The sequence below is a fragment of the Sminthopsis crassicaudata genome, chromosome 4 (assembly GCF_048593235.1).
Source record: "Sminthopsis crassicaudata isolate SCR6 chromosome 4, ASM4859323v1, whole genome shotgun sequence".
NCBI lineage: Eukaryota > Metazoa > Chordata > Mammalia > Dasyuromorphia > Dasyuridae > Sminthopsis > Sminthopsis crassicaudata.
The window spans coordinates 309,045,567-309,071,472 of record NC_133620.1 but is presented as its reverse complement, the minus strand read 5'-3'; the positions used below and the strand labels follow the sequence as shown (position 1 = coordinate 309,071,472).

Genomic DNA, 25,906 nt, shown 5'->3' with positions numbered 1-25,906 from the left:
GAAGATATCCAATTCCATCGGAACACATCCTTATACAGTATTGTTGTTGAAGTGTATAATGATCTCCTGGTTCTGCTCATTTAATTCAGTATCTGTTGATGTAAGTCTCTCCAAGCCTCTCTGTATTCATCCTGCTGGTCATTTCTTACAGAACAATAATATTCCATAACATTCATATACCATAATTTACCCAACCATTCTCCAATTGATGAGCATCCATTCATTTTCCAGTTTCTAACCACTACAAAAAGGGCTGCCACAAACATTTTAGCACATACAGGTCCCTTTCACTTCTTTAGTATTTCTTTGGGATATAAGCCCAGTAGGAGCCCAGCTGGATCAAAAGGCATGCACAGTTTGATAACTTTTTGGGCATAATTGCAGATCGCTCTCCAGAATGGTTGGATTCATTTACAACTCCGCAAACAATGCATCAGTGTCCCAGTTTTCCCACATCCCCTCCAACATTCATCATTATTTATTCCTGTCATCTTAGCCAATCTGACAGGTGTGTAGTGGTATCTCAGAGTTGTCTTAATTTGTATTTCTCTGATCAATACCGATTTGGAACACTCTTTCATAGTTTCAATTTCATCATCTGAAAATTGTCTGTTCATATTCTATGACCATTTATCAATTGGAGAATGGCTTGATTTCTCATAAATTAGAGTCAATTCTCTGTATATTTTGGAGATGAGGCCTTTATCAGAACCTTTAACTGTAAAAATGTTTTCCCAGTTTGTTATTCCCTTCTAATCTTGTTTGTATTAGTTTTATTTGTACAAAATCTTTTTAATTTGATATAATCAAAATTTCCTATTTTGTGATCAATAATGATCTCTAGTTCTCCTTTGGTCACAAATTCCTTCCTCCTCCACAAGTCTGAGAGGTAAACTATCCTATGATCCTGGGATCATAGGATAGTTTACCTCTATGATCCTCTAATTTATTTATGATCTCATTCTTTATGCCTAAATCGTGGACACATTTTGATCTTATCTTAGTATGTGGTGTTAAGTGTGGGTCCATGACTAATTTCTGCCATACTAATTTCTGGTTTTCCCAGCAGTTGTTGTCAAATAATGAATTCTTATCCCAAAAGTTGGGATCTTTGGGTTTGTCAAACACTAGATTGCTATTTTTATTCACTATCTTGTCCTGTGAACCCAACCTATTCCAAATAGTTTTGGTGACTGCTGCTTTATAATATAGTTTTAGATTAGGTATAGCTAGGCCACCTTCATTTGATTTTTTTGTTCATTAATTCCCTTGAAATTCTCAACCTTTTGTTCTTCCATATGAATTTTGTTGTTATTTTTTCTAGGTCATTAAAATAGTTTCTTGGTTGTCTGATTGTTATAGCACTAAATAAAGAGATTAGTTTAGGGAGTATTGTCATTTTATTATATTTGCCTGGCCTATCCAAGAGCACTTAATATTATTCCAATTATTTAAATCTGACTTTATTTTTGTGGTAAGTGTTTTGAACTTTTGCTCATATAATTCCTGACTTTCCTTTGGTAGATATATTCCCAAATATTTTATACTCTCGACAGTTGTTTTGAATGGAATTTCTCTTTTTATCTTTTGTTGTTGGATTTTGTTGGTAATGTATAAAAATGCAGAGGATTTATATGGATTTATTTTGTATCCTGCAACTTTGCTAAAGATGTGGATTATTTCTTTCTTTTTTTTTTTTTGTAGTAAATGAGTTTTATTGGAACATTTTGCTAAAATTTGAGAGTCTTACAAACCAAATTTTGTTTGGTCCATTTTAAATAACTTTTTAAATTGGTGTGTGTGTTAAAATTAGAAACTTGATTGTATATAATAAGACTCATCCTGGATTTTTTTTAATTCATTTTTCCAAATTATCCCCTTCCCTCCCTCCACTCCCTCCCCCCGATGGCAGGTAATCCCATACATTTTACATGTGTTACAATATAACCTAGATACAATATATGTGTGTAAATCCAATTTTCTTGTTGTACATTAATTATTAGCTTCCGAAGGTATAAGTAACCTGGGTAGATAGACAGTAGTGCTAATAATTTACATTCGCTTCCCAGTGTTCCTTCTCTGGGTATAGTTATTTCTGTCTATCATTGATCAACTGGAAGTGAGTTGGATCTTCTTTATGTTGAAGATTTCCACTTCCATCAGAATACATCTTCATACAGTATTGTTGTTGAAGTGTATAGTGATCTTCTGGTTCTGCTCATTTCACTAAGCAACAGTTGATTTAAGTCTCTCCAAGCCTCTCTGTATTCCTCCTGCTGGTCATTTCTTACAGAGCAATAATATTCCATAACCTTCATATACCATAATTTACCCAACCATTCTCCAACAGATGGACATCCATTCATCTTCCAGTTTCTAGCTAAAAAAATGAGAGCTGCCACAAACATTTTGGCACATACAGGTCCCTTTCCGCTCTTTAGTATTTCTTTGGGATATAATCCCAATAACATCAATGCTGGGTCAAAGGGTATGCACTGTTTGACAACTTTTTGGGCATAGTTCCCAATTGCTCTCCAGAATGGCTGGATTCTTTCACAACTCCACCAACAATGTATCAGTGTCCCAGTTTTCCCAAGATGTGGATTATTTCTAATAGCTTTTTAGCAGAATCTTTGGGGTTCTCTAAGTATACTATCATATCATCTGCAAAGAGTGATAGTTTGGTTTCCTCATTTCCTACTCTAATTCCTTGAATCTCTTTCTCGGCTCTATTTCTAATACAATATTGAATAGTAATGGTGATAGTGGGCAACCTTGTTTCACTCCTGATCTTACTGGAAAAGGTTCCAGTTTATCGGCATTACATATGATGTTTACTGACAGTTTAAATATATGCCCCTGATTATTTTAAGGAATAGTCCATTTATTCCTATTCTCTCAAGGGTTTTTAGTAGCAATTAATGTTGGATTTTATCAAATGCTTTTTCTGCATCTATTGAGATGATCATATGCTTTTGTTAATTTGCTTATTGATATAGTTGATTATGCTAATAGTTTTCCTAATATTGAACCAACCCTGCATTCCTGGTATAAATCCCGCTTGGTCATAGGGGATGATTTTCTGTAGTCTTTTTGCTAATATTTTATTTAAGATTTTAGCATCAATATTCATTAGGGAGATTGGTCTATAATTTTCTTTCTCTGTTTTCAACCTACCTGGTTTAGCTATCAGTACCATGTCTGTGTCATAAAAGGAATTTGGTAGGACTCCTTCAATCCCTATTTTTTCAAATAATTTATATAGCATTGGAGTTAATTGTTCTTTAAATGTTTGGTAGAATTCATGTAAATCCATCTGGTCCTGGGGATTTTTTCTTATGGAGTTGGTTAATAGCTTGGTGTATTTCTTTTTCTGAAATGGGATTATTTTAGACTATTTACTTTTTCCTCTGTTAATCTGAGCAAGCTATATTTTTGAAGGTATACTTCAATTTCATTTAAGTTATCGAATTTATTGGCATAAAGTTGGTCAAAGTAGCTCCTTATTATTGTTCTAATTTCCTCTTCATTAGTGCTGAGTTCTCCCTTTTCATTTTTAAGACTAACAATTTGTTTTTCCTCTTTCCTTTTTTAAATTAGATTTACTAAGGGTGTATCTATTTTGTTGTTTTTTTCATAGAACCAACTCTTACCTTTATTAATTAATTCAATATTTTTTTACTTTCAGTTTTATTAATCTCTCCTTTTATTTTTAGAATTTCAAATTTTGTGTTGTCTGGGAGTTTTTAATTTGTTTCTTTTCTAGCATTTTTAGTTGTAAGCCCAATTCATTGACCTTCTCTTTCTCTATTTTATGCAAGGAGGCCTCTAGTGATATAAAACTTCCCCTTATTACTGCTTTGTCTGTATCCCACACATTTTGGTATGATGTCTCATTATTGTCATTTTCTTGGGTGAAGTTATTAATTATGTCTATGGTTTGCTATTTCATCCAATCATTCTTTAGTATGAGATTATTTAGGTTCCAATTTTTTTTATCTACTTTCCCCTGGCTTTTTATTGAATGCAATTTTAATTGCATTGTGGTCTGAAAAGGATACATTTACTATTCCTGCCTTACTGCATTTGATTATGAGGTTTTTCTGTCCTAATATATGATCAATTTTTGTATAGGTTCCATGAACTGCTGAGAAGAAAGTGTACTCCTTTCTGTCTACATTTAGCTTTCACCAAAGATTTATCATATCAAACTTTTCTAGTGTTCTGTTTACCTTTTTGACTTCTTTCTTATTTATTTTGTGGTTTGATTTATCTAATTCTGAGAGTCAAGGTTGAGATCTCCCACTATTATAGTTTTGCTGTCTATTTCTTCTTGCAGCTCTCTTAATTTCTCTTTTAAGAATTTAGATGCTGCACCACTTGGTGCGTATATGTTTAATATTGATACTGCTTCATTATCTATGCTACCTTTTAGCAAGATATAATGCCCTTCCTTATCTCTTTTAATTAGATCAATTTTTGTTTTTGCTTGATCTGAGATGAGGATGGCTACCCCTGCTTTTTTGGGTTCACCTGAAGCATAATAGATTCTGTTCCACCCTTTTACTTTTATTCTGAATATATCACCCTGTTTCATGTGTGTTTCCTGTAAACAACATATAGTAGGATTCTGGCTTTTAATCCAGTCTGCTAACTACTTCCTCTTTATGGGGGAGTTTACCCCTTTCACATTTATGGTTAGAATGACTAATTCTATATTGCTTGCCATCCTGTTAAACCCCACTTATGCTTTTCTCCTTTTTTTCCCTCCTACCTTCCTCCCCAGTATTAAACTTGTGAGCACCACTTGCTTTTCATAGCCCTCCCTTTTGAGTATCCCTCCCTCACCTTAAAGTTCCTCCCCCCCATTTTACCCCTTTTCCTCACAATTTCTGTATTCCCTTCCCCTTAGCTTACTCCTTCCCTCTCATTTTTCAATGAAGTGGAAGAAGTTTCACTATAAATCATATATGTCAGTTCATACACACTATGTTCATCCCCCTCATTTCTTTCTCTCAGATATAATAGGTTACCTTTGCCTCTTCATCAGATGTAGTACCACCACTTTACCCTTTTTTATGATATAATTTCCTTTCCACCTCTTGTTTCTAGGACAAATTATACATGTGTTATTTACATATCTTTATGGCAGAAATATAGTTCTCAAGATTTCTTTTTACCTTTTTAGAAATCTCTTCTAGGGGAGGGAGTAGAGGGAGGGAGAGGATAATTTGGAAAAATGAATACAAGGGATAATGTTATAAAAAAATTACTCATGCATATATACTGTCAAAAAAATTATAAATAAAATAAAAAAGGATATATGAGAGAATTCAAAATATGAAACAATAAATTTCCATTTCAAAAAAAGAAAGAAAGAAATCTCTTGGGCTCTGTATTTGAAGATCAAACATTTTTTGTAGATCTGGTTTTTTCATCAAGAATAGATGGAATTCATTTATTTCATTAAATGTCCATCTTCTTCCCTGGAAAAGGATGCTCATTTTTGCTGGGTAAGTTATGGTTGGCTGTATACCAAGTTCCTTAGCCTTTCGGAATATTATATTCCAGGCCCTTTGTTCCTTTAATGTGGACACTGCTAGATCCTGGGTTATCCTTATTGTGGCTCCTCCATATCTGAATTCCTTTTTTCTAGCAGCTTCCAATATTTTTTCCTTTGTGTGATGGTTCTTGAACTTGGCCACTATATTTCTTGGTGTTTTTATTTTAGGGTCCCTTTCAGCAGGTGATTGATGAATTTTTTCAACGTCTGTTTCACCCTCTGTTTCTAAAACATCTGGGCAGTACTCTTTGATAATTTCCTGGAAAATAGTGTCCAGACTCTTTTTTTCCTCACATTTTTCAGGGAGTCCGATTATTCTCAAATTGTCTCTCCTGGATCTGTTTCGTTTTTCTGGTTTTGCTTGACTCCCTCTTGGTTTCTCCTTGAGTCATTCATTTCTACTTGTTTGAGTCTAATTTTCAATGATGTATTTTCTTCACTCACTTTTTTTTATATCTTTTCATAATTGTCCAATTGAGTTTTGATCTTCTATGGATTTTTTTTCCATTTCATCAATTTTATTTTTTAGAGAGCTGTTTTCTTTTTCCAACTCACTAATCCTGTTTTCCTTGGAGTTGTTTACCTTTTCCAATTCACTAATTTTGTTCTTCAATGATTTGATTTCTTTATCCACTCTGTCTTTAAATGCATGGGATGACTTCTCCAGATTCTCTTGCCAAGCTTCCCTTTCCTTTTCCAGTTTCTCTTCTATCTCTCTTGTGAGAGCCTTTTTGATTTCCTCTATGAGAGTTTTGTGTATTGAGGAACAGATCATATCCCCTTAGGGGATTCCTCTGGAGACAGTCTGCTTTTAGTCTCCTCAGGGTTTGAAGTCTGCTCTCTATCCACACAGAATCTGTCAGTGGTTAGAGCCCTTTTAAATTTTTTTGTTCATTTTGTCAAAGCGGGAATCAAAGAAAACAAATTGACAAGAGAAACAATTGGTCTGTTTCGGGGGGGGGGGGGGGCGGCGGGATGGGACTGGATGGTGTTACCGGTTTCCTCTACAGACTTCGGGAAACAGCAGTGAGGCACTAGCAGGACAAGGATGGCTGCTCTGTGTCTGAACTCTGAGGCTCTAAGAATGGGCTGAGTCACTCCAGGTGGGGGTGGGGGTGGCTGGGTCCCAAGAGAAGCTACCTTTACAAGGTTTTATTCTTTACTGTTTACAGCTTCTCTGCTGATCCTGGCTTGCTGCCAATATGGAATATCCACATTGCGGTAAAGGTCATTCCACTGAAACAGCAGAGATCACACCCCTCCCCCCTCCAGTCTGAGCAGTGTGAGCTGCCTTCCTCCATCTTGATACTTGCCCTTAGCCTGTGCCCAGTTTGTTTGTCCCCTCCCCCGAGCAAACACAGACCTTTTCTAGCGAATTTCAAGGATGTCTTCTGTTGGTAATTATTTGTGGGTTTTTTTCCGGTCAAGCATTAATTCTGAAACTTGTCATGAAATAAATTCTGAGAGAAAACGTGGAGCTCAAGCAGCTGTGTGCTTCCTCTCCACCATCTTGCCCTCTGTTGCATTTTGGACATGGGGTATTAGATCTTGTTCTCCCACCCTGTTTTCTCACTCTGTCTCTATGCCAACATTCAGCTTTCAGATACCCTATTTTACCACATTGAAAGCATGATGAATCTCTTTAGAAGTCCTTTGCCAAAAGGGACCCTGTCTTCCCATGTTCGGATCTTGGGAAGTCTGCATCATAGCCTGGCTATAAAAGGTATTTGTGCCCACTGTAGCACAGTGTCCTATGATTTCCTCTAAAGGAGCATCCTTGCATAATCCTAAGATAAGCCTTCTACAAGGCTTTTCTTTAGCAAGTTGCCTTATCATAATGTCTGTTACTGCATTTTCACCATTAGTTCCCATGACAGCTGTCTGCAAATGTCCCACAAAATCAGCAAAGTGTTCATTTTGCTCTTGTGATATTTTTGTGAAGGCCTCACCCTTGTCGTTTTTACTGGGGAGAGAAGCCCATGCTTTGATAGCAGCAGCAGCAATTTGCTCATATGCTGCTAAGGGGTAATTAATCTGTACTGAAATGTCTGCATAAGAACCTACACCTGTTAGTTGGTCATAGGTGATTGGAGGATTAACTCCACTATGACTATTTTGTTGGGCTTGTATCCTACAGAGCTCACTATATTCAGAAAGCCACAACAAGTTTTGTCCAGGGTCTAAGCATATCCTTGCTTTAGATTTCCAGTCCCTAGGGGTTAAGACTTCATAAGCCAAATTCTGTAATAACATCTTAACATAAGTTGATGTAGACCCATAAAAAGAGCAAGCCTTTTTCAGGTATTTGAGGATTTCTATATCAAAAAGAGTGTATCTTCTACTTTTTTGACCAGAAGAGTTAAACTATTGAATCACAGGATACATATTGATTTTCAAATCAGCTAAATCCTGCCCTTCTTCTGTGGCTTTAAATAGTGCCTTTTGCAATCTAGTCATAGGAGGGGATAATTGCTGGGGAGGAGGGGGTGATTGTTGTGGGGGAAGTGCTAGTGATATCACTACCCCTCCCACTACTCCTCCTCCCTCCATCCTGGAAGGTGAAGTTGATGGGAGCGTGTCAAGAACCAGTTCTGCTTTAGGCAAGGTTAAAGTTGCCTGGTCATAGTGAGAATCACCACACTCTTCACCACGCCCTTCATCCTCACTTAACTCCACATGCCCTCTAATGATATTGCTATTATTCCATTCATTGTCTTCCTTTTTTCCCTCACACTATCTCATCTGGCTGCTCTGAAAATTTTTTTTTCTATAACTTGCAAGATTCTTTAAGGCCAATTGTATTATGTTGTTTATATAGAATGTTTCCTTGGAAATTGAATTAGGATCTTTATCATTGTAATATTCACAGAGTTGTTGTCCTACCAATTTCCAATTATCTAGCCCTATTTCTTCTTCCTTTAAGAACCAAGGGGACATGTGTTCTAATGTAAGCAAAAGTCTAGCGATCTACAACCAAGTTATAATTAAACCTTATCCCTTGATCATCTTAATGTCTATTAAAATACCTAATTTCCTGTTCCCCGAGGGCTTCTTCAGTGATATTAGGATCCTTATACTCACATTGGGCACCAAATGTGGTGACCACATTAGGACCCTGGATGCCTTAGAATCAGCCAGAGTCAGAATAAGCAAAAGTCTTTATTCTAGGTCTTTAGCAATAGAATTAAAGAGAATTGACATGTAGGATCTCTGTCACCTCACTGCCTAGTCTCCCTTGCAGAAGTGACCCTGTTAGTCTCACTGCACCTCCTAGTTCCTCCCACAATTTTCTGTGTACACCAAATGATTGGGCCAGAACAGGATAGTGAGAAGGGCCATTTTCCAAGCATATTCTTATAGAGTGCTGTCCAATCGATAATTAGCCTCAAGTGCTCAGTTGTCTGACCCCAGTGCATTGGCTCAAGAGTTTCAGCCCTTCACAGTTCAAAGGATAAATAAATTTGCAAATGGGAGTGAAACAGATGATTAAATCCAGTCCACAGGTTGAAAAGAGAATTCTGAAGCTATGTGGAAGAGAAGGACAATTTTCCATCTTATTGCCCACCTGAAAATTCTAAGGCTACGAAGTAAACCCTGAATTAATCACAGAAATCAAATCTTAGCCTTGCATTGTATAAGACTTCCTTTTTATTCTATCTTCTACCAAATCCTTAATAAATGTGCATCCATATTTGCCTAGAACATTTCCAGTGAGAGAGGAAAGTAGAGAAGAGAGGATTATTATTTTATGAGTTAGCCCATTCTGTTCCACCTGAATGGTAGGAACTGTAGGTTAATAATGAATAATTGTATAGAGTTTCTCTTATACTTAATAAAAGGGGTACTTGTCTTTTTTAGATTTATATTCAACCCACAGTTTGGACACACAGATATCACCTTTTCTGACATGTATACCATAAGAAATGGTTTATTATGAATCTTTTAGAATTGTAGTTGATCATGATGGATCAAAGTTCCTAAGTCCTAAGTGTTTACCTTTATAAGAGTATTGTTATTGTATAAATTGTTTTCCTGGGTCTGCTCATTTTACATTGCATCATTTCATATGATGAGAATATTTAATTGTTATGTTAAATGTATTGTTAAATATTTACTATTTAGTTCAATATGATTTGATAGAAAATACAGGATAAGCAGGAAAGAGTAATTAGGTGGAAGAGAAGGAATATGTAAAGGGACAAGATAGAGAATGGAGAGAAAAAAAAGGAAGAAAGATGGTTATCTAACATCATTATACATAATACAAAATACAAGTAGTCCAGATAAGCAGGTTGTCTTTGTCATTTTTTTCTTCTTTTGAACCCCTCATTTTATATAGTAGAACAATTCTGCCTGAAGCCTTGAATTTAATTGGTGGGAAGAGGGAATATATTAATAGAAAATTCCTGGTTAGCCTTAAAGAAGGCATCATACTAGCATTCTGTAGCATTCTCAGTGGCTTCCAGTCATTCTCCCTTTACTACCAGTTTAACCATGTTTCTTACCTTTGGTCTAAAGATCCTTAAAGAACCTTCAGTCTTACCTCCTACCTTCTTCTTTTAGCTCTTTTTAATCCTCAAGGAATAAAGGAACAAGTCATATTTAGTATATCCTTAGACCTCTTGCCATCTTGTTCTTTACAACATTTAAAATGCCAAGGTAAAATGCTACAAAGAATTAAGATGAGAGGACTGGTCATTCAAAAAAACTAACTTTTTTTAAAAATTGGTAAAGACTCTAAATATTATTGTGGTAAGGTATGATCATAGATATTGTTCTCCTAGCTAACAAAGGAAAATTAAATGAGGAGGGGAAAGATGGAGGGAATAAGAAAAAGTTAAAAAAAAAAAAAAAAGATAAAGTTAGTGGACACTCTTTCCTAGCCAGCTACCTAGGAACTGGTTAAGTGATCTGGTCTAGAAATGGGTATTTCCTCCCATATTTTAAATTTTTCAGTTAAATTGAGATCTTTAGATTCAGTTACATCTCCCCATACCCCCTTCCCAATGTGAAAACTTAATCAGATGCCCTAATATTCATGAAAATTTGCCCAATCTGCATAAAGGAAGCCATTCAACCCTGATTCTGCTTTTTAAAATGAGCTACTTATTTAGAATGACTAAAAGTTAAATATCCCCTACCCCCAAGTCCATTTGGATGTCACTTTGTATACACTCTTTTTTGCTAAAGTCTTACTCCATGCCTCATTTTGTGGAGATGACCTTGAAGTCTCAAAAAAAAAAAAAGTGAAAACTTTAATATCAAGAAGAAAATGTTTTAAGTATAAAAGTGATATAATCCAATCATCTACTTAAGTTAAGGACTAGCAATCAATTTACTTATTCATAGAACAAGGAATTTGCGCTATAAGACCTCTGAGGTCCCTTCAATACCTACATCCTTCATCTTGCTTTTAGCTTCAGCAAGTCATTAAGTCATCTATGTGGAGAAATTGTAATCTGCATCAGTGGAGGGAGTGCCAATTGAATTTTATGGACTAATTGCCAACTCTCCTTCTTCATAGTCAAGCTCATATATTAAAATCTGAGAAGACATTATTTTGACCAGACTTTATGTAGTTCAGAATCTTCAGAACTTAGCTTTACATTGCTTGTTAATATAAATTAGCTTAATACTGATCAGGATTAGTCCTATATGTTGTATCATTCATTAAGTGATTAATTGGATCCTGTGTTTTTCTCAGGATAGCAGCATTTCTTACTGCACTGAATTTAGGATTAATCCAGATGTCTGGCATTCTTTGCATTTCATTGCTTCTTAGTGTGCAAATTATTTTGTGCCTAACTTCAGAGATCATCTGGTATAATATGAAGCTAAGAATATTCCCCTTTACTTCACACTTTACAAGTGGTTGTCTAAACTTCTTTATCTAACAGCTTTCAGCAAGGAGAAATTCATTACCTCCCTAAACAGGCCATTCCACTTTCGAGTAGAAAGAATGTTAGAAAGTTTTCCTTCCATCAAGCCAAAATTTGCCTCTTTCCAACTTACAACCATTGGTCCTAGTCCTTCCTCCTGAGTCCAAATTAAAAAATGTCTAATCCCTCTTATTAGATTTGACTGTCTCTCTAAAATTTAAACCTATTATGGCTAACCACATATTAATCTTCTCCTGCATTGTCATTCTATTCTATATAAAACCTTTGTTTTGTTCCAAATAGCTGGCATACTTTATTAGGAAGCTTTATAATCATTTTCCCTGATATCAATTTGGAAAGTCCTCTTTATCTTTCAGATTTAGGTCTTTAATGTCTTAGTTTGAGGAAGTTGGAATCCTAACTAATTGTATCCTAATGGGTGGGTTTTTTCTTTTCAAACCACATACAATATCTCTTTTTTTTAATAGATATTGTTTATTATTATTTTTTTGGATTTCTTTTTTTTTAATTTTATAATTATAAAAATTTTTGACAGTACATATGTATGAGTAATTTTTTTTATAACATTATCCCTTGTATTCATTTTTCCAAATTTTCACCTCCCTCCCTTTATTCCCTCCCCTAGATGACAGGCAATTCCATACATTTTACATGTGTTACAGTATAATCTAGATACAATATATATATGTAAATCCAATTTTCTTGTTGCACTTTAAGAATTGGATTCCGAAGGTATAAGTAACCTGGGTAGAAAGACAGTATACAGTACCTCTTTTAAATAGATCTGATTTCTATGACTTTATAACTATCTAGGTTAATGAATCCTTCTTTCCCTTAAAAAACCTGCTCTTCCATCTTGGATACCTTTTTCCTATGATCTTTCTCCATGTCTCATTTATTAAGCATCTGGACTCAAATGAGATATTTTATTTCATCTTATTATCCCCTAAAATAGTAACGACTCTCCATTAGAAATTTATTAATTCCTTTACTGCTTATATTTTATAAGGCTTTTTGTGTACATGGTCACTAATTTTCACTAATTTTCAGGAGATATGCTTTGTCTTTTAGTATACCTGAATCCATGTAAGTAAGCTTTGTTATAAAGGAATTAAACTGTATTTGCACTGTATAATCTAGGTAAGTCATCTCTCTCTCCAGGTTTCTAGGAAACCTTATATGTAAAATGAAAGGGTTAGATTAAGTAGTCTCTAAGGTCACTTGTAACTCTAAATCTATGATCTATAAATGTTTTAAGTAACCATCATTATATGTATATATATATATATATATATATATATATATATATATATATATATATATATATATATATATATATATATATATATATATATAGAGAGAGAGAGAGAGAGAGAGAGAGAGAGAGAGAGAGGGGGGGGGGGGGGGGAAAGAGAGAGAGAGTATATAAGCTATACAATTATACATATCCCAAGAGTTACTGATGGTCCTTTTCTCAGAAACCAGATTTTCCCTCCAGAGTAAGCATTTAGATCAGAAACTAGACACAAAAAATATGAAATCCAACCACTCCACTTAAGATGATTTTTAATGATACCTTTTTTGGAAACTATGAAAAAAAGAGTATCTATGAAGGAGACTATTAGGTGTCAAACTACAGAATTCAGATCTGAGTCATTAATTAATTATTATTAACTTTTATATAATTATTATTGTGTGTCAGGTACTGTATTAGCTTAGTGCTTTAAAATTATGTCATTTGTTCTCCACAACAATCTTGCAAGATAAGTTCTATTATTATCCCCATTTTATAGATGAAGAAATTGAAGCAAACAGAGGTTGAGTGAGTTAAGCAAGATCACAAAAGTAGCAAATGTCTGTAGTTAGATATGGATCTGAACACATATTTTCCTGACTCCAGGCCCAGCACTTTATTCATTGTGCTATCCAGAGTTGTACTGTCTCCAGAATTGTCCCTTATAAGACTTCTAGCATATATTAGCAAATGAATGAAGATGACTGTTACATCTTCAAAAAGTCCAAAAGCATGTCTTTCTATCCCAATTAGAAAAAAGAACTGTCACAACTCTCACTTTTGAGGATCCTAATGGATAAAAACATGAAATAGCATTTCAAAGACATTATAACTAAGGTTGTAAAACATTGTTTTTTAGGAACGCAAGAGAGAGTAAAAGTTAACATTTCTGTTCTATTTCTAAAGAAATCCTGGCAACTAAAAACAAGTGAAGCCTCTGAGCTGGTGTTCCTTGGAAATCAGTAAAAGAGGATCCTGGGTTTTGTGTCTTATTAATAGGATATGGACAGAACTCTGAAGGAAACCAGCAGACTGAACATGTACTGCCATTTTGCAAATGGTATTGATGAGCCCAAATATATGCCAGTGAAGACATGGGAACTTCTGACCCAAATCCTGGTGGAAGCCTTAGAGAGACACAATGAAATCAACCAAGTGATTAACCTGGTTCTCTTTGAGGATGCCATGTGCCATGTGTGAGTATATTTCTGTTGTGTTGTTTTCTTCATTCACTTCACAGTTTCAAAGTCTCTATTTGGGCGTTTGGCAAGATGTTATGAAAGTAAAAGAAAACAGCTACAATCACTACTAGCAAAACTATTATATAATTCTTGGCTTTGAACTGTGGGGAACTTCCCTCATGTCCTAAGGGGAATATAATTATGTACAAATGGCATAATATGAAAAGATCTTGGAGAAGCTAGCATCCCTTCCTCATTAAATAAAAGGAAAATTTAGTATTTGCTAAAGATTTTACCTATATTGTATCCATAATGCTTGCTTGGTCCTCTTTTCTATTTTTCTCTCTTGGATTCCTGAGAGCTTTGGGATGAAATAAGAACTGATCTTTACCAAATTCATTGCTTTTTCCACCCACCTCTTCCACAATCCCTGGGAAAAATGAAACTGAACAACAGAAACCCATATTCAGAATCAAAAAAAAAAAAATTGAAGCACCAAGTATTTGAATATTTTCCAGACAACATATACTGAGTACACAAACTATATTCTCAACGTTTATAAAAGAAATGGAAACTATCCTCCCTCCCTTGGAGATGCTTAAATAAATTTATAGTCATAATATATAATAATATAAATATAAATAAATATATAGTCATAATAACATTAAATGAATAATTACAGTTTTGTAACAAAAGGACCAGAGATAGCTAATTAAATGCTTCTCATGTGAGATATAATTATTTAATAATGACTGGGTTTGAAGCATTATTTGTATTGTTTTAAAGCAAAATTACCAAAATTTATGCAACTAATGGTCCTAGTTTTGCCACCTACTATCTGTGTGACCTTGGACAAGTATTTCATACCTAAAGTTCTAGTTTTATCATCTATAAAACAATGGGATAAGACTAGGAATTCACTGGCGTACCTTCTAGCTCATACATTTTGGGATTCTATGACTAACATCATTTGGAGGCCACATAAGAAAAATCCTTTTGTTTATTGTATAAATATATGTGCATATATTTATACATAAATATATATAATCTGATATAATCTAGTTCACCTATTCATTTTATTCACTAGAGTTGCCTCCTTTGTTGTTGTAGTTTTCTAAAAATGAAATCCATTTAAACATTAAAAACAGATGGTTGATTTTAATGAAACATGATGATTTTGAATGAATCAGAGGAATAATAAACAGTAGGACATAGTGAATATGATTTAGGCACCTTATTCTATACATTCAAATCCTATCATTGATATATACTAGCTATGTCACTATGGGCTTAACCTCTCAGTGATCCAGACAACTTCCATAGACTATCTGTTGTAGACAGATTACTCGTCTGCACCAGTACACCTATATTCACACAAATGAAATCACAAATCTAAATCTCAAAAACAAAACAGATTCCAGGCCACAAAAAAAGTCCCTGAGATGAATACTCAGAAATTCTTGGGATTAAAGTTTAAGTACAATTGATTTTTTTATTTTCAGTTTTTAGAAGGAATTCATGGATCAACAAAAGTAATCATTCTAATTTTGTTGCCTGCTTGAGAATTCTTTAAGATCTCCAGCCTTTTAATTTTTTGTGTGTTCTTTCTGCTTTTTGATAAGAGTTCTTCCAAATGAGTTTTATTATTAATTCTTTTAACTCTATAAAGTAATTTCTTGGCAATTTGATTAGTATGGCACTGAATAAGTAAATTAATTTTGGTAGAATTGTCATTTTTATTATATTCTTTCAGCCTATCCATGAGCACTTGATATTCTTCCAGTTGTTTAGAACTAATTTCATTTGTGTGAAAAATGTTTTGTAATTATATTCATATAGTTCTTAGTTTTTCTTGGCAGGTAGACTCCCAAATAATTGATATTGCCTATAATCATTTTAAATGGGATTTCTCTTTCTATTTTGTGATGCTGGGCTTTGTTGGTAACATATATAAATGCTCGTGATTTATATTTATTTTATATTCTGCAACCTTGTTAAAGTTGTTAATTGTTTCTAGTAGTTTTTTTAGTTGATTCTCTAGGATTCTCTAACTACATCATCATGTCATCCACAAAGATAGTTTTGTTTCCTCATTACCTACTCTAAGTCCTTCAATTTCTTTTTCTTCTCTTATTGCTAAAGTTAATATTTTAGTACAATACTTAAATACAGTGGTGATAATGGTCAACTATGTTTATCTCTAGATCTTATTGAAAATGCTTCTAGCTTATTCTCATTAAATATAATACTTGCTGATGGTTTTAGATAGATGCTACTTATCATATAAGGAAAACTCCATTTATTCCTGTGCTCTCTAGTGTTTTTATTAGGAACAGACATTATATTTTATCAAATACTTTTTCTGTATTTATTGAGATAATCATATGATTTCTATTAGTTTTGTTATTAATACAATCAATTATGCTGACAATTTTCCTGACATGAGCCAGCCTGTATTCCTGGTATAAATCCCACTTGGGCATAGTATATTATCCTAGTGATAAGATGTTATAATCTATTTGTTAATATTTTATTTAAGATTTTTGCATCAATATTCATTAGGGAAATTAGTCTATAATTTTCTTCTCTGTTTTGACACTTTCTGGTTTAGGTAGCAGTACAATATTTATAATCATAAAAGGAATTTGATAGGATTCCTTCTTCCCCTATTTTCCCAAATAGTTTATATTCTATTGGAATTAATTGTTCTTTTAAATGTTTGAAAGAATTCACTTGTAAATCCATCTAGCCCTGGAGATTTTTCCTTGGGGAATTCATTAATGGTTTGTCCAACTTATTTTTCTGAAATGAGACTATTTAAATATTTTATTTCCTCATCAATTAATCAGGGCAATCTATATTTTTATAAGTATTTAATTTTCTTTTCATTGGCATTAAGTTCTCCCTTTTCATTTTTGATACTAATAATTGTTTTTCTTCTTTCCTTTTTCTAATCAAATTAACCAGAGATTTATCTTTTTTTTCCAAAAAACCAACTCTTAGAGTTGTTTATTAGTTCAATAGTTTTCTTTCTTTCAGTTTTATTGATCTCTCCTTTGCTTTTCAGAATTAATTGGAGGTTTTAAATTTCTTATTTTTCTAGCTTTTTTAGTTTACAATTTCTGTCTTTCTGTATTTGATTGTGAGATTTTTACACCCTAATACATGGTTGATTTTTATGTAGGTGCCATGTACGAATAATTAAACGCTATGCCCCATTCAGTTTTCTCCAAAGGTCTATCATGTCGAACTTCTAAAATTCTATTCACCTTCTTAACTTCTTTCTTGCTTAAGACCTGACTTAAGACCTTGTAAAAATCATTGTTTCAGAGTTCTGGCCCATAACACATATCCATTTAGACTATATTGTAGAATATAATATAAGGTATTGGTCTAAGCCTAATTTCTGTCAGATTACTTTCTAGTTTTCCCAAAAGTTTTTATCAAACAAGGAGTTTGTTCCTAGATAATATTTTCCATGTTATCAAACATTGGCTTGTTGAACCAGAAACTATTGTTCCTGTTTTTGCCTTTTCTAATCTATTCCATTGCTTTCTATGTATTCTTCAACCAATACCAGATGTTTTAATGAGTGCTCCATTAGGTTCAAGGCCATGTTAGTGAATTTCTAGTGAATTTCTATAACTGTTTTGTAAACCGTGTCCCATAAATTCCCTTTTTCTATTGTGCTTCATTCTCGGAATAATGCTAATTGTTACAAGTATCAGAAAGGATGCTACCCCATAGCAGAGATCCCCCACCACATCCCTGATTATGCAGCCCACCACTAACTTACATTCCTTCATTAATTTTTACTTTTCCCATTTTCCTGAAAAACTCCTTGAACCCAAGCTTTTCACTCTCCCAACTGCCAGTTGCTTTAAAGGATTCCAATTTTCCTCTTCCTGTTATAATGAGTTGTAGATATTTTTTTAAGTACCAAAACCCCTAGACCACACCCAGTATAAGATTTTTATCGAACTTTATAGACCATCTTTCTATATTCATAAGAAATTCATCAAAGGAACCCCCTCCCAACACCAAAGTATAACCTCCTTTCCTTCTACACCCCGTATCAATCCTTTTTTCCTCCTACTCAGCCACTCCACCCTAGACTCTTTTCTTTCTGAGACTATAGAAATCACCTCCCCCTCATTGATAGTCATTGATTTGACCCCAACACATCCACTTTGCTTTGAATATACTTTTCATTGTTATAATATAGTGTTTTCACCTCCTCAAATAAAAAATATAATTTCCTGTAGATAGAATGATGCCAAGTTATGTCCATAATGTCTCTTTTATATCTTTTCAGTTACCTTCACCCAATTTCTACCTATATATCTATCTCCTTGTGTATATTGAGGAAGAAATCTCTTGTTGGTCCTTCTGCTGTCACTCTGTCTGTTCCTGCTCTTGGTTGCTGCTTTTATTCACTCCTATTACTTGTGGTGTATGAGATACAATAATCTCTTCAGTTTTTTTTCTTTTTTTTTAGAAGCTTTTTATTTACAAAACATATGCATGGGTAATTTTTTCAACATTGACCCTTGCAAAACCTTTTGATCCAAATATTTCCCTCCTTCCCTCCATCCCCTCCCCTGGCTGACATGTTAAATATGATAAAATACATATTAAATCCAATATATGTATATAAATTTATACAGTTATCTTGCTGCACAAGGAAAATCAGATCAAGAAGGAAGAAAAAGAAAAACTGAAAAAGAAAATAAATTGCAAGCAAATAGCAACAGAGAGAGTGAGAATGTTATATTGTGTTCTACACTCTGTTCCCACAGTTCTTTCTCTGGGTGTAGATGGCTCTCTTCATCACTAAACAAGTGAAACCGGTTTGAATGATCTCATTGTTGGAGAAAGCCACATCCATCAGAATTGATAATCATATAGTCTTCTTGTTGCCATGTATAATGATCTCTTAGTTCTGCTCATTTTACTTAACATAAGTTGCTGTAGATCTCTCCAAGCCTCTCTGAAAACACCCTGATGGTCTTTTCTTACAGAACAATAATATACCATATCATTTATATACCATAATGTATTCAACCATTCTCCAATTGATGGGCATCCATTCAGTTTCCAGTTTCTTGCCACTACAAAGAGGGCTGCCACAAACATTTTTGCACTTGTGGGTCCCTTTCCCTCCTTTAAGATGTCATTGGGATATAATCCCAGTATAAATACTGCTGGATCAAAGGGTATGCACAGTTTGATAACTTTTTGAGTATAATTCCAAACTTCTCCCCAGAATGATTGGATTCGTTCACAGTTCCACCAAAAATGTATCAGTGTCCCAATTTTCCCACATCCCCTCCAACATTTGTCATTATCTCTTCTTGTCATCTTAGCCAAACTGATAGGTGTGTAGTAGTATCTCAGAGTGGTCTCAATTTGAATTTCTCTGATCAATAATGATTTGAAGTACCTTATCATGTGACTACAGATAGTTTCAATTTCTTCATCTGAAAATTATCTGCTCATGTCCTTTAACCATTTGTCAATTGGAGAATGGCTTGAACTATTATAAATTTGAGTCAATTCTCTCTGTATTTTAGAAATGAGGCCTTTATCAAATCCATTGGATGTAAAAATGTTTTCTCAATTTATTGCTTCCCTTCTAATATTGTCTGCATTAGTTTTGTTTGTACAAAAACTTATTGACTTAATATAATCAACATATCTATTTTGTGATCAATAATGATGTCTGGTTCTTCTTTGGTCACAAATTCCTTCCTCCTCCACAAATCTGAGAGGTAAACTATGTTCTTCTAAATTATTTATAATATCATTCTTTATGACTAGATCATAAAACCCATTTTGACCTTATCTTGGTATTTAGTGTTAGTTGTGGGTTTATGCTTTTTTCTGCCATACTAATTTCCAGTTTTCTCAGCAGTTTTTGTCAGATAGTTAATTCTTATTCCAAAAGCTGGTGTCTTTGGGTTTGTCAAACACTAGATTGCTATAGTCATTGACTACTTTATTCTGTGAACCTAAACTATTCCACTGATCAACTTCACTATGTTAACCAATACCAAATGGTTTTGATGACTGCTGCTACTTTTCCATCTGGTAGAGTTAAGCCACCTCCATTTGTTTTTGTTTTTTTTTTCAATAATTCCTTTGAAATTCTTGACCTTTTGTTCTTCCAAATGAATTTTGTTATTTTTTCTAGTTCAGTAAAACAGTTTCTTGGGAATTTGATTGGTATAGCACTAAATAAATAGATTAGTTTAGGGAGTATTGTCATCTTTATTATATTCATTCGACCTATCCAAGAACACTTGATATTTTTCCAATTCTTTGATCTGACTTTATTTATGTGGAAAGTATTTTATAGTTTTGCTTATATAGTTCCTGACTTTCCCTTGGAAGCTAGCTTCCCAAATATTTTATACTATTGAGAGTTATTTTAACTGGAATTTCTCTTTGTATCTTTTGCTGTTGGATTTTGTTAGTGATGTATAAGAATGCTGATGATTTATATAGATTTATTTTGTATCCTGCAACTCTGCTGAAGTTGTAGATTGCTTCTAAGTGTTTTAGTTGATTCTCTAGGGTTCTCTAAGTATACTAACATATCATCTGCATAGTTTTTTTTCTTAAAATGTTTATTTATGCTTTATTATTGAACTTCATCAGTTCATGTTTGATTAAGTTTAAATAGGGATATTTTAACATGCTTAACATATTTTGGATTACTTGCCATCTACAGGAGAGAGTGAGGAGAAGGAGGAAAAAATTTGGAACACAAGGTTTTGTAAGGGTCAGTGTTGGAAAATTATCCATCCATATGTTTTGAAAATAAAAAACTTTAATTAAAAAAAGAGAGAAAAAAAAGTTTAAATATGGAGGGTAGATTACCCTGAGCTGTATTTTATTGCTTTTTAGAATACATTATTCCATTCACTCCCATTTTTAGTGTGTGCAAAATTTTTTTAAATTATTTAATTTTAATTATTTATTTAATTTTTAGTTTCTTTATTTTTATAATTTAGTATTTGACATATTATTTAATTCATGAACTTATGATTTATTTATTTTATTTGTTTATTTGGTCAATTTAATTTATTTTATTTTATTATTCATTTAATAATTTAATTTGAATTTAATTAATTTTATTTATTTTTAAGCAATAACATTGCTTTATTTTTATTATAGCTTTTTATTTAAAGACATATGCTTAGGTAGTTTTTCAGCATTGACAATTGCAACCTTTTGATCCAACTTTTCCCCTCATTCCCTCCATCCTTTCCCCTAGATAGCGGTTGACCAATACATGTTAAATATGTTAAAGTATAAGTTAAATACAATGTATGTATACATGTCCAAACAGTTATTTTGCTGTACAAAAAGAATCAAACTTTGAAATAGTGTACAATTAGCCTGTGAAGGAAATCACAAAATGCAGGTGGACAAAAATAGGGATTGGGAATTCTATGTAGTGGTTCATAGTCATCTCCCAGAGTTCTTTCCCTGGGTGTAGCTGGTTCAGTTCATTACTGCTCTATTGGAACTGATTTGATTCATCTCATAATAACATTGCTTAGTGAATCATGTTGGGAGAGAAAAATCAGAACAAAAGGGAAAACCATGGGAGAGAAGAAAAAAAAAAGAAATTAACATAGCATGTGTTGATTCACATTCAGTCTCCTTAGTTCTTTCTCTGGTTGCAGATGGTATTTTCTGTCCAAAGTCTATAAGGTTTCCTTTGGAGCACTGAACTACTGAGAAGAACCAAGCCCTTCATGATCACTGCATGTTATTATGCAATGTTATTATGTACAATGTATTCCCAGTTCTGCTTGTTTTGCTCAGCATCAATTCATGTAAATATTTCCAGGTCTTTCTATAATCAGATATCATTTTTATAGAACAATAATATTCCATTATCTTCATGTATCATAGCTTATTCTACCATTGCTCAGTTGATGGGCATCTACTCATTTTCCAATTCTTTGTTACCACAAAAAGACTTGCTACAAACATTTTTGCACATGAGAGTCCTTTTCCCTCCTTTGTGATTTTCTTGGAATGCAGACCCAGTAGTGGCACTGCTGGGTTGAAGGATGTACACAATTTTATAACCTTTGGGCATAGTTCCAATTTGCTTTCCAGAATGGTTGAATAATTTCCCAACCCCAACACCAATGCATTAATGCCCCAGGTTTCCCACATCCCCTCCAATATTTATCATTAATTTTTTCTGTCATTTAGCCAATCTGAGAGGTATGAGGTGGTACCTCAGAATTGTTTCCATTTGTATTTCTCTAATCAATATTTATTTAAAGCTTTTTAAAAAATATGACTATACATGGTTTTAATTTTGTCATCTGAAAATTATTTGTTCATATCTTTTGACCATCTATCAACTGAAGAATTACTTGTATTCTGATAAATTTGATGCAGTTCTATATGTATTTTAGAAATGAGACCTTTATCAGAAACACTGCCTGTAAAGATTTGTACTTCCCATATAATCTTATTTCTGTTGGTTTTGTTTGTGTAAAAGCTTTTTAATTTAATGTGATCAAAATTATTCATTTTGCCTTTCATAATGTTCTTTAGTTCTTCTTTGGTCATAAATTTCTCCATTCTCCAAAATCTGAAAGGTAAACTGTCTCTCCTAATTTGTTTATGGTATCCTCCTTTATGCCCAAATCTTGTACCCAGTTTGACCTTATTTTGATATGGGGTGTGAGAAATATCATTTTCTAATTTTCCCAGTAATTTTTTGTCAAATAGTGAGCTCTTTTTCCAGAAACTGGAGCTTGGTGATTTTTCAAATATTTAGATTATTATAGGCATTCATTATTGTGTCATGTATATCTAATCTATTATACTGATCTATCACTCTGTTTCTTAATGAATACCAAAGGGTTTTGATGACTGCTGCTCTATAATATAGTTTTAAGTTTGTTACTGCTAAGCCACCATCCTTTATATTCTTTTTTCATTAATTCCCTTGATATTCTTGATCTTTTCTTCTTCCAGAGAAGAAAATTTTATTATGTTTTCTAGTTCTATAAAATAATTTTTTGGCAATTTGATTGGTATGGTACTGAGCAATTGTCATTTTTATTATATTAGTTGTCTGCCCAGGAGCAATTGATATTTTTCCAGTTGTTTAGATCTCACTATATTTGTGTGAGAAGTGTTTTATAATTATGTTCATATAGTTCTTGGGTTTGTCTTGGCAGGTAGATACACAAATATTTTATTTTGGCTATAGTAATTTTAAATGAAATACTTATGGTTTGAGTGGGTTTATTTTATACCCTCCAACTTTGTTAAAGCTCTTAATTGTTTCTAATAGATTTTTGTATGGTTTTTCTTAGATTCTCTAAGTATATCATCATATCATCTGCAAAGAGTGACAGTTTTATTTTTTCATTGCATATTCTAATTCCTTTAATTTCTTTTTCTTTTCTTATTGCTATAATATATTGTAGGATTCTGGTTTTTAATCCACTCTGGTATTCACTTCTATTTTATGGGAAAGTTCATCCATTCACATTCACAGTTACGATTATTAGCTCAGTATTTCCTTCCATCCTATTTTCTCCCTTGTATATACTTTTGTTCTCTTTCTACCCTGTTCTTCATAATTTATTTACCCACCCCACCCACTACTTTTTCTTCTATCACCCCTCCCTTCTCTTAGTAATATTTTAGCCCACTCCACCCACTACCTTATCTTCTATCTCTCTCTTCCCTTCTCTTACCTTTTTTTTTTTACTATTGTTTCTGCCCTCCCTTATATCCAGACCCTCCCTTTTCTTTCCTCTTTCTCCTACTTTTTTATACCCAACTGAATGATCAAGGTATTCCCTCCTAAAGCCAAAACTGATGAGATCAAGATTCAGCCAATGTTCATTCCCTTCTCTTCTTTCCTTTAATTGTAATAAGTCTTTTGTGATCTAATTTATCCCATTATAACTCCCCTTTGCTTTTCTTCCAGTGCAGATCTTTTTCCATGCTTTAATGTCTTTTTTTATATCATCACAAAAGAGTTACACAACCATACCTCATATCCATGTGATGCCTCCCTCTCTCTTCCCCAATAACAAATACAGTTCTCAAGAGTTATATTTTCCCATCTAGGGATGTAAATAATTTAATCTTTAAATAATATATTTGCTTACATTTCAGTACTTCTTTTGAGTCCTGTATTTGTAGATTAAATTTTCTGTTTACTTCTGGCTTTTTCAATAGAAAAGGATGAAATCTCTTACTTCATTGAAGTTCCATTTCCTCCCCTGAAAGATGACTTTCAGTCTCACTGGGTAGTTAATTTTTGGTTGTAACTCTAGCTCCTTTTCCTTCTGGAATATGGTATTCCAAGCCCTCTGATATTTTATTTTAGAAGCTGTCAGATCCTGGGTAATACTAACTGTTGCTCCTTGATATCTGAATTGTTGGCTGGCATCTTGCAGTACTTTTTCCTTCAGATTGTAGTTTGGAGTTTTGCAATAATATTCCTTGGGGTTTCCCTGTGGGATCTCTTTCTGAAAGTGATTGATAGGTTCTTTCAATGAATATTTTTTCCTCTGTTACTAAAATAATTAGTGCAGTTTTCTTTGATGATCTCTTGAAGAATGCTATCCATAGCTCTTTTGTTTCATCATAGCCTTTAGGTAAACTTCTTACTAAGTGCTAATGAGATAATGAGATATTAGGTTCTTACTAAGTGCTAAGTCGGGTACTTAACAATTCTCTAGTTCCCGGCCTTTACTGAGAGTTTTACTCCTTTGAACTTCTGGGGAGGAGCTTGCATGCTTAGGAGGAGCAAGTTCATTGGTTGAAGTATTTTTTCCCAGAAGTCCTTGCACGCCCATTCTCTGGGAGGATAAAACAGGGCGGCACTCGAGAGATTGAGAAGAGTCTCTGCTCTAGGTCAGAATTGGCGACCGAGAGATTGAGTTGAGACAGCAGATCTCCTCCCAGAGAGCTATCGGCAGTCTCTGGAGACAACAGAACTTTACATTTAGGCGCCCACAACGTGGGGCAAGGACTTTTTCTTATCCTGACAAGGACTTATTCTAAGCCCTTCAGAGGAGCTAGACCGGACCTTCACAGTAGACCAATAATTTTTAAATTGTTTCTTCTGGCTCTGTTTTCCATATTGGTTGATTTTCTAATGAGGCAATTCACATTTTCTTCCATTTTTTTCATTCTTTTTAATTTGTTTGACTGATTCTTCATGTTTCATAGAGTCATTAGCTTCCATTTTCCCCATTATAGTTTTAATGTGTGGTTTTCTTTGGGTAGATTCTGTGTCTCTTTATCAATTTGATTAATTCTACTTTTGAAGGTGTTGTTTTCTTCAATGGATTTTTTTTTTGCATTTGGCCAATTGTAGTTTTTTAAGGAATTGCCTTCTTTTCCTAAGCTGTTGACTCTCTCTTGCATACCTCTCATTTCTTTTTTCATTTTTTCTTCTACTTCTCTTCTTTGCCTTTTAAAGTCTTTTATGAGCACTTCCAAGAAGCCTCTTTGGGTTTGATTCATATCACTCTTTGATATTTCCTCTGTGCACTTTTGTCCTCATCTAAGTTGATGTCACCTGTCACCATAGTAGCCCTAAGCCTTGGTTTTGAGCATAGGGTTTTTTTGTGTTTCCTGGGGGTAGTTTTGCCTGCTCTTTTCAGGAAACAGCCTGGTTTCCCAAAGTTGCCTTCTGATTTGGGACTAGAGGCTGCCTCACTGATCTGCTCCTCTACTGAGCCAGGACCAAGGGTCTTAGTTGCTGATTTTCTGTGATTAAGACCCTCTCATTGGCTTTCCCAGAGTCTCTCTAAGCTCAAATTAAGAGACTTGCCCAAAGTCACACTGATATTTAGTAGTAAATGCATAGAGACAAAACATGAAATACTAAGTTTAGTGAATAGATAACTAGTAGTCCTTTGGATGGAATGTAGAATTCATGAAAGAAAGTAATAAGAAATCA

The 25,906-nt window shown here is 33.8% G+C and overlaps 1 protein-coding gene across 1 annotated transcript in view; it reads left to right on the top strand.

Moving 5' to 3' along the window:
• Positions 1-25,906, top strand: part of DNAH9 (dynein axonemal heavy chain 9) — a 572,299-nt gene that overhangs the window by 335,323 nt on the left and 211,070 nt on the right. The window contains exon 42 of the mRNA XM_074264740.1: positions 13,757-13,953. Coding sequence (XP_074120841.1) covers positions 13,757-13,953 — 197 coding nt within the window. The remainder of the gene's footprint in view (positions 1-13,756; positions 13,954-25,906) is intronic.